At 38.1% G+C, this 14,348-nt stretch overlaps 2 protein-coding genes across 2 annotated transcripts in view; one reads left to right on the top strand and one right to left on the bottom strand.

Moving 5' to 3' along the window:
* The window catches only part of LOC119691226, a 35,844-nt gene extending 23,402 nt beyond the window's left edge, over positions 1–12,442 (bottom strand). The window contains exon 1 of the mRNA XM_038108154.2: positions 12,131–12,442. Within this exon, the coding sequence (XP_037964082.2) occupies positions 12,131–12,212 (82 nt within the window). The 5' untranslated portion in view covers positions 12,213–12,442. The remainder of the gene's footprint in view (positions 1–12,130) is intronic.
* LOC119693084 lies at positions 3,684–5,980 on the top strand. The gene is made up of 2 exons (XM_048625598.1): positions 3,684–4,159; positions 5,329–5,980. Exons 1-2 carry the CDS (start codon positions 3,883–3,885, stop codon positions 5,373–5,375), a joined length of 324 nt encoding a protein of 107 aa, XP_048481555.1. The 5' UTR covers positions 3,684–3,882; the 3' UTR covers positions 5,376–5,980.
* Positions 12,443–14,348: the final 1,906 nt, after the last annotated feature.

Genomic DNA, 14,348 nt, shown 5'->3' with positions numbered 1-14,348 from the left:
GCCTGGACGAAAGCCAGATTGATAGGAGTTCAGAAGTTGGTTGCCGGAGAGGAAGGAGGAAAATTGCTCAAAGACAAGACGTTCTAGAACTTTTGACAGAAATGGAAGAATAGAAATGGGGCGGAATTGGGTTAAGGACGTAGGACTCGGGATTTTTGGGAGAGGAAGAATGAATGCATTCTTCCATAGACTTGGAAAGGAACTGGATATCAGAGACAGGTTCATTAAATTGGTAATGTGTGGTAAAATTATGTCTAGCACTGAATTAATCATGTTGGCACTAATATCATCAGTACCAACGGCCTTGCTGGTGATGGCAGAAATACATCTCTTAACGTCACGGCCAGTAACAAGTTTGAAATTAAAAGGGGGGCAATCAGGGACAGGCATGTCAGAAAGGTGATTGAGTGTCTCGGTTCTAATTTGATCACTTAGGATCAAAGGAGGTGTAGAAAAATGCTTGTTAAGTGCAGAGAGGTTAATGTCGATATTGGATGTTGCCTTTATCTTCCCTATGCCCAATGTTTTAAGAAAATTCCATAACTGTGAATTCTCACAGTTTTCTATGGATGTGTGGATGTAACGGCGCTTGGCATCCCTACACACTCTATTGCAGCGATTTCTCAGCTCTTTGTACGCACATAAGTTGTCATCAGTTGGCTGCTTTTTGTATCGGTACTTGGCGTGATCGCGTTTGGTCATGAGTCCCTTAATTTTATCTGTAAGCCATGGAGCAGGTAGCTGTTTGACTCGAACTGGACGAAGGGGAGCATGTTTATCGAACAGATTGGTGAGGAGAGAGTTAAACAGCTCAACCCTTTCGTCAATATTGTCGATGTCGTTCAATCGTGCCCATTCAATGTCTTTTGCATCCTCAAGCAGCCGCTGTATATCCATGTTTTTAAAATTACGTTGGAGAATAGTACGCTTTTTGGGCTTCGGAGTGCGGACCTTGTACGAAAGGTAAAGAAGATCATGGTATGAAAAGCAATCAGCTGTGAACTGACCGTGCTTCAGGACATGGTCTGGAGAGGAAACGATGATGAGATCGAGCAAAGTCGGTTCAGAGTTGGGCGGATGATGGGTAGCTTGAAGGGGTAGAAAATGTAAATTTTTTGACTGTACAATAGACGTCAAAGAATTGGAACGTGAATCGTTTTTCAGTAGGCATGTATTAAAGTCACCCATGACTATTGTACTATCAAACAAGGGAGAGAAGTCGTCGAGTAGTTTCTCGAAAGAAGAAAAGTAATTAATCGTCATTGACGGGCTGTAACAAACTCCGAGAAGCATCCTGGTGTAGCCCAGACGAACTTCTATCAGAAGGTGCTCGGCTTTCTCAGAATACTCACTCGGAGATTTGCTGACGATGGTATAGGGTATGTGACTACGGAGATATATAGCCACTCCGCCGGCGCGTTTGTTAATACGATCATTACGGATGATCTGAAATCCTGGCAGTGGGTAAAAAGAAGAGTCGAGAGAAGGTTTCAACCAGGATTCAGAGACAAGAACGGCATGAATGTGGTTGTTATCAAAGGACGTAAGCATATCGGAATAGTGTGCCGGAATACTCTGGGCGTTAATATGTACTACATTCAGTGTTTTATGACAGTTAGAAAACTCGTTGTTGAGATTCGATGATAACGAAACGTACGATAAGTCACAAGACTCAGATGAAGCAATGGAAGAACAAGATAGAAAAGTGTCGTCAACGTCACTATTGGCAGAATCATAAATACTCATATTAAATATTAAGAATAAATAAATAAAGAATAGATATTCACTATATAAATATAGATCAAGCAACTACCTAATTTAACTACCTAAAATCTAAATATTAACTATAATACCTTACACTATTAACAATACTAATATACCTGCACGGTAAATTGCTGTACCGGCCGAACTTAGTATGCGAGACTAAAATTTATACATAAAGAACAAATTTAAAAAATATTAAGTTAAAACTATCGCATACGTTACTGACATTCGTTTCAAATATAAAAACGTATAATGTCAGAAACCTCAGAATACGTTATTTCGCAACAAACAAGTATCGACATTGACAATTTTAACCACAGATTAGATTGATGTAGACATTAATGACACTGGCAACATTGGCAATTGTCAATGTCAAGTGAATAAAATAAACAAAAAATCGAAGGTGGAAATGCAAAAATATAAATAAGAATACCCGCAAAACACTTCACAACTGAAAACTTTTCAGTTTACACAATTTTCATGAAGATAGTCACTACTCAGCGCTTGTCTTTGGACACAGTGGCCTTACTCCTCGTCACGGGCGCCCCTGCCGAGGTTGCTGGCTTGCTGGGCTTGGCCACAGCCTTGTCACTTGGTGTCCTCGCGGCCGTCGTGGTCGTCGGAGCTGCTGCAGGATGCTTCCTGCAGAGCTCATCCAGCTGCGCCGCCGACACGATCTTGACGCGGCTGTCGTCGGGGAGCTTCAAGTACACGGCCCCGTTGGCCGTCCAGCACGCCCGGATGCCGAAGTGCTTGCGAGTGCGACTGTACAGCTCTTGCCTCGTCCTCGTCAAGAACTCCGATACCACAACAGAGCTGGTCTTAAGGCGCTTCTTGTTAGACCAAATGGCGGCCTTTGTGGAAAATAATCCTTTCAAACCCTAATACATAAAGAATAAGAAGATTTAAAAAAAAAAGTGTTTGGTGCAAGTCATCCTAAGTACCTATTAATCCAAAATTATGTGAATACCCCGCACTGTCCACTCATATTGCTGAGTTAGACGCTCTTTGAGGCTAAACTCAATTTGTACATAACAAGGGTCGGTCACTCAGTCGTGGACAAATAAGGTACAATGGCGAATGAAGGACAAGGTAAAGTCGAACTATATTGTCAGTTATTTACTCACTTTAACATACATTTTAAAAATAACATACCGTTTGTATATGACTTTTTAACGGATTTGTCCTTTAGTCAATATATTACATCGATTAAATACGGTCTGTAACAATTAGTTAGGATCCACTTCCGTTTTCAGGACTTTATAGTTTTACTGTATTTCCAACTTATAAGCCCATAGGCCCAGGGTGTGCCGAAGAGCATAATCTTTTGTCTCTTGATTTTACAGAACACAAAGATAAAATGTACGGACTCCATCAGAAATTGGACGTTTGGGTTTTTAAATAAGTTACCTACGTTGACAATCATTAATTAGTCTACATTTTTTTTCTACAGAAACACGACAGTTTTGAGAAAGAAAAAAAAATGACAATTACGGTACCGAACGGTATTAATATAAATATATTTAAATATTTAAATTATAGGTAAACGAGTAAAATCCTTTCCAGAGTAGAATTTTATTGGTATTCCAAATTTACATGACCCAAATTTGGTATCTGCTTCCGTGCTAAAGACTTTCTCTTTAGCCATAATGATTATGGAATCCTATTTATAAAGTAAGGATTTTCTTTGAATCTTAAACAGATATGCGGTGTGGGGCTAGAATAGAGATGAAATTGATAGAGTATAACTTAATTAAACCATGTAAAATTACACTTACAAGGAAAATAACGTTAGATACTAGAAATAATATTATACATTATAATTTCCAAAACTCGTAAAACAAAAGTTGTTCAGAATGACCCCCTGAGTCACCCCTGTCACATCACTAGTTATCATATCACATCTCTAGTTCTTCTGTCAATGTCATCGATAGCAACTTGTCACTTTTTAACTTGCTCTGGTCTACAACATTGTGTCAACTGTGTCTGAAATAAAACAATATAAATTACTGTGCCAGTGAAGACTTTTTATTATAAATATATGAACCCCCAAACAATACATGGTGTCAGGTGTGGGGTACAGAAAAAGCTGAGAAGAAATACATTAAAATTGTCAAGATGGACTCCGATAAAGTCAAGCCGATGTCTGCTGAGCATGTGCCGCACAAGGTGAAGATGGACTCCGACAAAGTCAAGCCGATGTCTGCTGAGTATGTGCCGCACAATGTGAATGCACTGCCAATTCTGCACATTTCGACGGATGCACTAAATAACAACGGTGAAGAGTGGAAGAAATGGTGGCAGCAATACGAGTTATACTTGTTAGCATCAGGGCTGGATGCCACGTCAGAAAAAAGGAAAATTGCCATCATGCTGCATTCTATGGGGGGCAAAGGTTTGGAGATATTTAATTCCTTCAACCTAGATATCAATGTCATCAAGCTGGAAGAAGTTAGAAAGAAGTTCAGCAACTACTTTGAGCCTCAGACAAATTTAACATTGTTGCGTCATACATTCTTTACACGCAAGCAAAATAATGCTGAAAGTATTAACGAATTCATGACTGATCTGGAAAATATCAGCATGAAGTGTGAGTTCGGAGATTTGAGAGAATCACTGGTCAGAGATATCTTCATAGCAAATATGTCATCAAATCTATCACACATACGTCAACGTCTTCTACAAGAGTCAAAATTAACACTGGAGCGCACTATGGAAATTGCCAGGACAGTAATTGTTGCACAGCAGAATGCTGAGACAATCTCGAGCACAAGAGATGCCGTCAGGGAAAATGTTCTTCAAGTAAACAGTCAAAGAAGTAACTCAGGAGGTCGTCAAGCTTCATATAACCATAGAAGTCGAGCTTCAAGTCCAACAAGAATGAATCGTCATCCTGAGAGGTCGAGCAGTTCAGAGTCAAGTTCGAGTCATCATTACAATCGTCGTCAGTCACCATCAATGTCGTCGTCAAAGGAGCCCTGTGGAAGATGTGGTCAAAGGCACCGCTACAAATGTCCAGCTGCAGGAGCCAGATGCAGGTCATGTAATTCTTTTGGTCATTTTGCTAAATTTTGTTGGAAAAGTAAAAATATAAGAAATTTAGAGTCATTAAGTCTCAATGATGAAGATGCTGAATGCGCTGAGAGACATTTTATAGGCGCAGTAACTAAAAACATAAACAATTATTCAAGTCAAGCATGGCATTTAAAACTTATGATAAATAAAAAACCTGTAGACTGTATTTTAGACTCGGGAGCAGATCTAAACATAATGTCACTTTCAAATTTTCAGAATATCAATATAAATAACATTAACTTACAAAATTGTAACTTAAAAGTAACAGGATTTGGTGGGAAGGACATACCTATTGTTGGACAGTGTGAATTTAAGTGTGTGTTATATGGGAGAGTCACACATTATATTAATTTTGTCATTACAAACTTAGAATGCCAAACTGTATTGGGTCTTCCTAGTTGTCTAAGCTTGGGTATAATAAAACGGGTCTTTAACATTCAAAAAGATGATTGTGAATCAATATTAACAGAATATAATGATGTTTTCCAGGGTCTTGGATGTCTTCCGCCTGTCGTTCATCTCAACCTCAACCCTGACGCTGTTCCGTGCGTTGATCCACCGAGGAAAGTTCCGTTCGCCCTACTGAAGGATCTCCGTGGCGAGCTGGATCGCATGGTGGAGATGGAGGTCATAGAAAAGGTCACTAAGCCTACTTCTTGGGTCAATTCAGTGGTTGTAACTGTAAAAGAATCAGGTCAGTTAAGAATTTGTTTGGATCCTAGACATTTAAACAAGAGCATAATGAGAGAACATTATCCTTTAGTTAACATAGATGAAATTAGGTCAAAACTTAAAGGTGCCGCATATTATAGTCATCTTGACGCATTTTCAGGATTTTGGTCTCTTAAATTAGACAGTGAAAGTTCTGACTTATGTACCTTTCAAACTCCATTCGGTAGGTACAAATATTTAAGATTACCCTTTGGAATTAATGCGTCAACTGAAATTTTCTATAGGATTATGCTAGATTTGTTTGGAGATCTAGAGGGAGTATTAATTTTTGTTGATGATTTTTTAGTCTATGGTGAAACTGTTGAAATACATAATATGAGACTACGTAAGGTCATGGAAAGAGTCAGGCAAGTTAATTTAAAGTTGAATAAGTCAAAATGTAAATTTTTAGTCGAGGAAGTATGTTTTTTTAGGCTATATCTTCAGTAAAGATGGTGTCAAAGTTGATAATAGGAAAGTCCAAGCTATTAAAGAGCTGCCAACTCCAACTAATGTCAAAGATTTACAGAGATTCTTAGGAATGATCAATTATTTAGGTCCATTTATTGAGAATCTTTCAGAAAAAACCAATATTTTGCGAAACTTATTGAAAAATGGTGTAGAATGGGTTTGGGATGAGAATCATGAACAATGTTTCAATAATTTGAAAGAAACCATCACAAATGCACCTGTGTTAGCTCACTATGATACAAAATTGCCGTTAACATTGTCAGTAGATGCGTCCAAGTCAGCTGTAGGAGCAGTAATATTGCAAGAGGGTCGTCCGATAGCTTATAGTTCTAGGACACTAACATCATCACAAGAAAACTATGCTCAGATTGAAAAAGAATTGTTTGCCATACAATTTGGATGTAATAAATTTCATCAATATGTTTATGGTAGCAGGGTTAAAGTAGAGACTGACCATAAACCATTGGTTTACTTGTTTAAAAAGCCATTGCATGATGTACCGGCCAGACTTCAAAGAATGATGTTAGCATTACAAGCATATGACCTAGATGTTATATATGTACCAGGCAAAGAAATGTTCATATCAGATACTCTGTCTAGAGCTGCAATGAAAGAAAATTTTATACCTAACTATGAGTCTGATATGCAATGTCATGTAAATTCAGTTTATTCAAACTTAGCTGTTAGTGAAGCATATAAAATAAAATTGTTAGAAGCAACTAACTGAGATAAAGCTTTGCAAACATTAAAAAAATACTGTCAGCAAGGCTGGCCTAGTAACAAAACAAAAGTAGAAGAAATGTTAAAATGTTATTGGAGTTTTCAGAATGAAATTCATGTCACAAATGACTTATTATTTAAAGGGAACAGATTGATAGTGCCACAGACTATGATCAAGGAAATGTTAATAAAAATTCATGAAGGGCATCAAGGCATAAATAAATGTCTGAAGTTGGCCAGGGAAATATTGTATTGGCCTACAATAAATGTTGATATAAAAAATATGGTAGAGCAATGTCAAGTTTGTGCCAAATTTAGAGTCTCAAATCAAAATGAACCATTACAAAATTATAAAATAACTAAATTTCCATGGCAACAGGTAGGTATTGATTTTTTGTATTTTGAAAATTCAAATTATCTAATTGTAACTGATTATTATTCAAAGTACATTGAAATAGCTCTGATGGACAAAGGATATTCAGCCAAAAATGTAATAATTCATTTAAAATCAATTTTCGCCAGACATGGCATACCTATGTCTCTGGTGTCGGATGGTGGACCACCTTTTCTATCCTTAGAATTCAAATCATTCTTGTATGATTGGGATATAGAGCATGTAGTCTCAAGCCCATATCATTCACAGTCAAATGGACAAGCTGAAAGTTCAGTAAAAATTATAAAAAACATCTTGAAGAAATGTAAAGAAACAAACACAGACCCATACATAGCTTTATTGCAATATAGAAACACACCCAAAAATAATTTGCCATCACCAGCACAATTGTTAATGTCCAGAAATTTGAGAATGAATATACCTGTAACTCAAAATAGGCTCAAACCAAAAGTCGTTAAGTTTTCGCATTATAAAGAGTGTTTTCAAAAGAGAAACACACATGATGCCAAATATTATAATTCAAAGACAAAACCATTACCTTTATTGCAAATAGGTGATCATGTTTACTTTAAGAAAATTCCTAATGGAAACTGGTTACCAGCAATCGTTAAAGAAAAACTAAATTGTCAAAGATCATACATTATAGAAGCGAATGATGGTATTAGGTATAGGAGAAATAGAGTACATTTGAAATTTAGATTTCATAGTAATGTTTACTGTCATGACCCTCTGCCCATGCGAACCAGCTCGTTGGAAGGAACTGAAAGGGAAGGAATTGAGGATGATGGACAGGTGGAGGAGGTCAAGGCCAAGGGTAGTGAACCCTATATGACGAGGTCAGGTAGAGTTGTTAAACTACCAGCTAGATACATGTAGATTTGTAAATGTATCTATAATCGTAGGACTTCTTTATGATGTATACTTACTTATGTATGATGCCAAGATTATAAATATCTAGATTTGTATAAGATAATAAGTTAAACTTATCTTTAGCTAATAGTAACAAAAATGATCTCTATTGTGTACTTAACTTAGTTCTGTCTGGGTAATTAAACTTTAATATTTTGTATTGTCATAATATCATTTCAAACTTAAGAAAGGGGATGTCACATCACTAGTTATCATATCACATCTCTAGTTCTGTCAATGTCATCGATAGCAACTTGTCACTTTTTAACTTGCTCTGGTCTACAACATTGTGTCAACTGTGTCTGAAATAAAACAATATAAATTACTGTGCCAGTGAAGACTTTTTATTATAAATATATGAACCCCCAAACAATACAACCCCCTTTCAGCTTAGTATTTCCTTATTGCAACATCCTGTATAATATGCGACCTCATCGCTAAGACTGATCTCTAACAGGCAAACTTGGTAAAATGGAAACAAAGTAGCAAAGTAGAGATCTATTATGCTGAGGTCGCATTTATAATATTAGTTAGTATTGACGGCCGAATGGCGTAGTGGTTAGTGACCCTGACTACTGAGTCGAAGGTCCCGGGTTCGATTCCCGGCTGGGGCAGATATTTGTATAAACACAGATATTTGTTCTCGGGTCTTGGATGTGCCCGTAAAATGGCAATAGGCTCGCCCCCTATTACATTGGGACTAAACATAACACTGGCGAAAAGTGGGTGCAGCAATGCACCTCTGCCTACCCCGCAAGGGAGTACAGTAGTACAAGGCGTGAGTGTGTGTGTGTGTGTTAGTTAGTATTAGGTCCTTACAATATGAAATTGGCGTTTTGTCGTACTGGCCACTTTGATCTCAAATATTACCTTTATGGTTAGGAATTCCAAATTCAAATTCATACAGCTATTTACTCATGCATTTGTGTTTCAAACCCCCTAATTCATTTGTTTTTTCTTCTTTTGTTTTTTTCTTTGTGTCACTCTGTTTACAAAATGGTAAACTTGAAATATCGCGTTATTTACGATTATGAGTTCCACCGTGGCACCAGTGCTGCAGAAACGGCTCGAAGGATTAATGATGTGTATGGTGACGGTGTCGCAAAAGAAAACACAGTGCGTTTTTGGTTCCAACGTTTTCGTTCTGGAAATTTCGACCTGCAGAACAAGCCTCGTGGACGGCCGGAGACCAAAGTTGATAATGAAGAATTGAAGGCTATTGTGGAAGCGGATCCATCGCAAACCACGTCCGAGTTAGCTGCAGGCTCCGGTGTTAGTGATAAAACTATTCTAATCCACTTGAAGCAAATTGGGAAGGTGAAAAAGCTTGAAAGGTGGGTACCTCATGAATTGAGTGAAGCAAACCGACAAACGCGGGTCGACTGCTGCGTTACGTTACTCAACCGGCACAATAATGAAGGAATTTTAAATCGAATCATTACCTGTGATGTAAAGTGGATCCTCTACGATAATCGGAAGCGCTCATCGCAATGGCTGAACCCTGGCGAAACAGCCAAATCCTGCCCTTAGCGAAAATTTACTAAAAAAAAGTTGCTTGTAAGTGTTTGGTGGACTAGTGCCGGTGTCGTTCACTACAGCTTTCTTAAATCTGGCCAGACGATTACGGCAGATATATATTGTCAGCAACTGCAAACCATGATGGAAAAGCTAGCTGCTAAACAACCGAGGCTGGTCAATCGCTCTAGGCCACTGCTGCTTCAGGACAACGCTAGACCACACACTGCACAACAGACGGCTACCAAATTAGAGGAGCTTCAATTAGAATGTCTTAGACATCCACCGTACTCTCCGGACCTTGCTCCAACAGATTACCATTTTTTTCGCAATTTGGATAACTACTTGCAAGGAAAAAAAATCAACTCCGATGGGGCAGTCCAAACCGCCTTCAAAGATTTTATTGATTCCCGCCCGATTGGTTTTTTTAGTAAGGGGATCAAAAGCATACATAGCAATGGTACATACTTTGATTAATTTAATATATATCATTTAAAAAAAAACGACTTTATGTTCCTCCTATACAAAACGCCAATTTCATATGTAAGGACCTAATATTAGGATAAAATAATCCTATAGAAATAAGTAGGTATTACCTATCTACATAAAAGCTTTTGAATACTTAACTAGTAATAAAGTCTTAACGATCAATCGGGAAAGATCTGGAGGCGTCCTTATTCTCAGGAACCAATTCCTTTCAAATGCAAATCAGAGACAATATAGAAAAGAGGTCACGGATTGTATCGACACCTGGCGGCGGTTGAATGGAACTTTCGGAATCATATATATGATCTGCCACGGCGGCGGCGTTGCGTCACTGGAGGGTTACTCTATACTGACGAAAAACTAACGAGAGTTGTGTTGGTGCTACTACGAGATAGAGGCTTGCGAAACTTAGTTTTTCGTCATATAGACTGACCTCCAGGTATCCGTTACTCCGTTACACATAGGGCTGTTAGTTGTCATGCTAAATGATTTTAGATCTTAAAGAAGTAAAAAGTCTTATTGAAATTTTCTATAAAAAAAATAAAGATGCCTACTACTAATTGATTTGATTACTTAAATATATTTTGTATAAACAGATCGTGTGAAAACGTAAAAATAGCCTAAAATACGCTTAAATATTATGCCAGTGACAATGACAAGTCTAAAAATATATAGGTACCGTCTGGGACATGCTGACATGTTCGGTAACCCTAGTCACTCCCTTCATGAATATTTGATCTCGCAGCCGAGTGATGACAGACTGAACTGACTACACTGAGGAATACGAGTAAGTCACACAATGGCCCTACATACTGGGACATGTTCCTGTGTATTTTTAGATCATATTTAGGTATCACGGTGATATTTTCTTTTGCAAAGGAAAGCAAAAAAAACTGCATTGTAGATTAACATGGGCGATTCAACGGCCTTGTTTCATAATGTCTGGTAACCCTGTGAGATAAATTAGATGCTGTCACTGTCAAAAAAATAATAACAGAGAGTGCCAGCATGTATTTTATCTCAGAGGTATGCAGTTTTTTTTTGTGAATTAAAAATTTACTTGTAGATGACTTCGTCGTGAAACAGGGCATAAGTATCATAATAATTTATGTTATTGTAGCCAAAATTGAGATATGTGCTGTACTTGCACAACTCGTGAATCTGAGTTTCAGAGATTGAATTTGGAATCAGCATCACTATTCAAATTTTACTTTCCATTCCAGTTCGGCCAGCTTAGATTAACAATATATGAACAAGATGCTGTGTCACAATAGTTAATAAAACTGTCCGCATTTTGTTTAAGTACTGTCAAACCTAATGACAACCATTTTACCAATGAATAATCTCAATTCAGAAGAATTAGTTCGGCTACAGGTTCGGGTAGAAACCCGAACCTGTGGCCGAACTAATCCAAAATAACAGCTTAGTGGTAGAAGTAGGGTGTTATACGTTTCTTTTGCACTGACACTCCACCTAGCTTCTCCTGTATGTATCTTCATAAGTGCTCCAACTGTATGTTGGCTGACCTGGAAAATGGAATCGACGAACCAATGCATCGACTGACCTTCATCGCACCTACAGCACAAGAACAACCTATTTATGTTACGTAACAGATTATTAATTGAACTAGATTATTATGATATGCTAAATTAATTAACTGTATTGAGGGCTGTAAAAAATCTAAATTCGCCAAAACAAATACCTACGACACGACTATTAGTGGATAAAGCGTAAATGCCTTTGTAGTATATTTTTAAGAAAATTAAACTAAAAACCGCAATTAGTAGATATGTAAAAAAGTACACTTATGGCCCAAATCAGCCTGATTCACAAAGTCTGAAAGTTTCAGATAAGCCACAACCCAGACCCTCTAGTACGGGTTTTGCTATTTATGAAAACGAAAAAAGTTTACGTTTTCTCCTGTCATCTGCATACATTATCTGTCAAAAGTTTCATGATAGTTTCTATAAGAGGCGCCACTTAGTATGTGAGAAAACGTAAACTTTTATAGTTTTCGACCAACTATCAAACCTGTACTACCTGTAGTACCAGATATGTACGAGTAATAAATAAAACAGGACAAACCTGATTTCTTAGCTCCATTTCCTTTGCCACCATTCTTGTTTCTCCGCGGGTACAGATTAATCTTGCTCTGTCCACACCCCATCACAACTCACGCGCACATCACTTTTGTCACTCAAATCTCACTTTCCCATCACTTAAGTTACACTTAACACTAACTCCATCACTGGACATTCGAATTAGGATATTCTTTGGTGTCTGTAATTAGATCTAAGTTTATAAGTAGCATTCTTTATGTATGTTTGTTTTTTAATTTGAACTTTTTCAGTGGTTGCGTGGCACGGTCACACTTCCACTTGGTTCTGTTTTTCTCCATCTTGTACAGGATCGATTGGTACCAATAATACACAGATTTATATTTTGAACGTGCTCCTCGTGCAACGGTTCTGCGGAGAGTGGCGCGGGGAGCGCCTGCGCCCCGCGCCCCGCTCCGCCGCCCGCGTCACCAGCAACTCATTCATTTATTATACATTACATCTACCTTTTACAAAATAAAAATAAATTTAATCAAATTTCCTTCAAATACTTATTTTACTTAAACACTGTTAACATAACTATAATCGTAAGTAATTCTTTAATTAATTAATTGGTTAAATTTTAATTTAAATTATATATTATAAATTTAATTATATTTAAATACTTATATATTATAATTTATGGTTTAATTTTAATTAATTGGTTGGTAATCTGAGACATCATGATTTAAATTTATTCACTTCTGACTGCGTTATCGACAGAGTTGTCATCCTCAGGACAAACTTTCCACTGACCCTCAATCCGTTTTAAATGCACTATGTTACGACGCAGAAGTTGTCCGTTGTCGTCGTTCTGGAGTTCTACATCACCACCATTCTTAGTGATGACTGTATGTGGTGTATCATTGAACGGCGCGGTCAGTTTGTTGTCTTTTGTCATGTTCTTCACATAGACCTTTTCACCGACTCCAATAGCCGATTCTGTTGCGTGTCTCTTCCTATCTGCGTACTCCTTCCCTTTCTGTTTTTGTTCGGTATCGCGATCTTTGGTTTCCATGTCTGTGTCTGCGAATTCTACATCGATTATGGAGGGTAGCTTATCCCTAAATTGACGCTTGTAAAAGAGTTCTGCTGGAGGTTTCCCTGTGACAGAATGGGGGGTAGCATTATACATAGTCAGGTACTTAAGCAAATCATCTTGCCAATTAGATTTTTGAGTTTGACTTATCCGCAAACGTTTTAATATATCACGGTTCTGTCTCTCAACCTCACCATTTTGCTGTGGCCAGTAAGGTATACTATGATACAACCGAATACCAAACTCATTGCAAAAACGCCCAAATTCTGCACTAGAAAACTGTGGCCCGTTATCAGCTGTAATACTGACTGGCGCTCCTAACCGCGAAAATATTTCTTTAAGCATATTTACCGTTTGCAATGTGTCAATAGTCTTAGTAACCTTAACTTCTTTGTAGCGGCTAAAATAGTCTACAATTACCAGGAGGTAATGTCCACTTGGTAACGGCCCCAAGTAATCTATGGCTACGTCAATCCAGGGCTGAGCTGGAAGTTGCCGCCTTCGCATGGGATTTGGGGGGTTTGGCGCAGAAACCAAGGTGCAGCCTTTGCAGGACCGGACAAAGTGTTCGGCATCTTTGTCAATTTTGGGCCACCAAACCTTGGAACGTAATCGCGTTTTCATCGCCACAATTCCGGGGTGACCCTCATGAGCAGCTATCAGCACCTTTGACCTTAAGCTGGAAGGAATGACCACCTTATTGCCGCGCAAGAGAAGTTCATCTTGGAAACACAGTTCATGTTCGAAGATTTTATAATTTTGAACATTCTGATCCCAAACTTGATTGTATAGACCGTTCCTAACTAATGCTAGTTCTTGATCATTCTCACAAACGCGCTTTAGCTCGCTTAATGAAAGTGCCGTAGGAAGAGACTCGTCCACTACCAAATTTACATAATTGTCATCATCAAACGGGCATGGTGATGTATCACCCGAACTCAACCTTGAAAGAGAATCGGCGATGTTTTTCTTACCGGGACTGTATATAATTTTGAAATTATAAGACTGTAAACGCAAAACCCATCGTTCGATTCTCGCGCAGGGTCTAGAATTTGGTCCAAATATAACCTCCAATGGTTTATGATCACTAACTAGCTCGAAACTATCCTTCCCAAATAGATACATGTCAAAGTGTTCTACAGCCCAAACTAGAGCGAGAGCCTCTTTT

This window comes from Plutella xylostella, chromosome 15, assembly GCF_932276165.1.
Source record: "Plutella xylostella chromosome 15, ilPluXylo3.1, whole genome shotgun sequence".
Lineage (NCBI taxonomy): Eukaryota > Metazoa > Arthropoda > Insecta > Lepidoptera > Plutellidae > Plutella > Plutella xylostella.
Note: the sequence above shows the minus strand (reverse complement) of the source record. Positions and strands in the feature narration are given on the sequence as shown.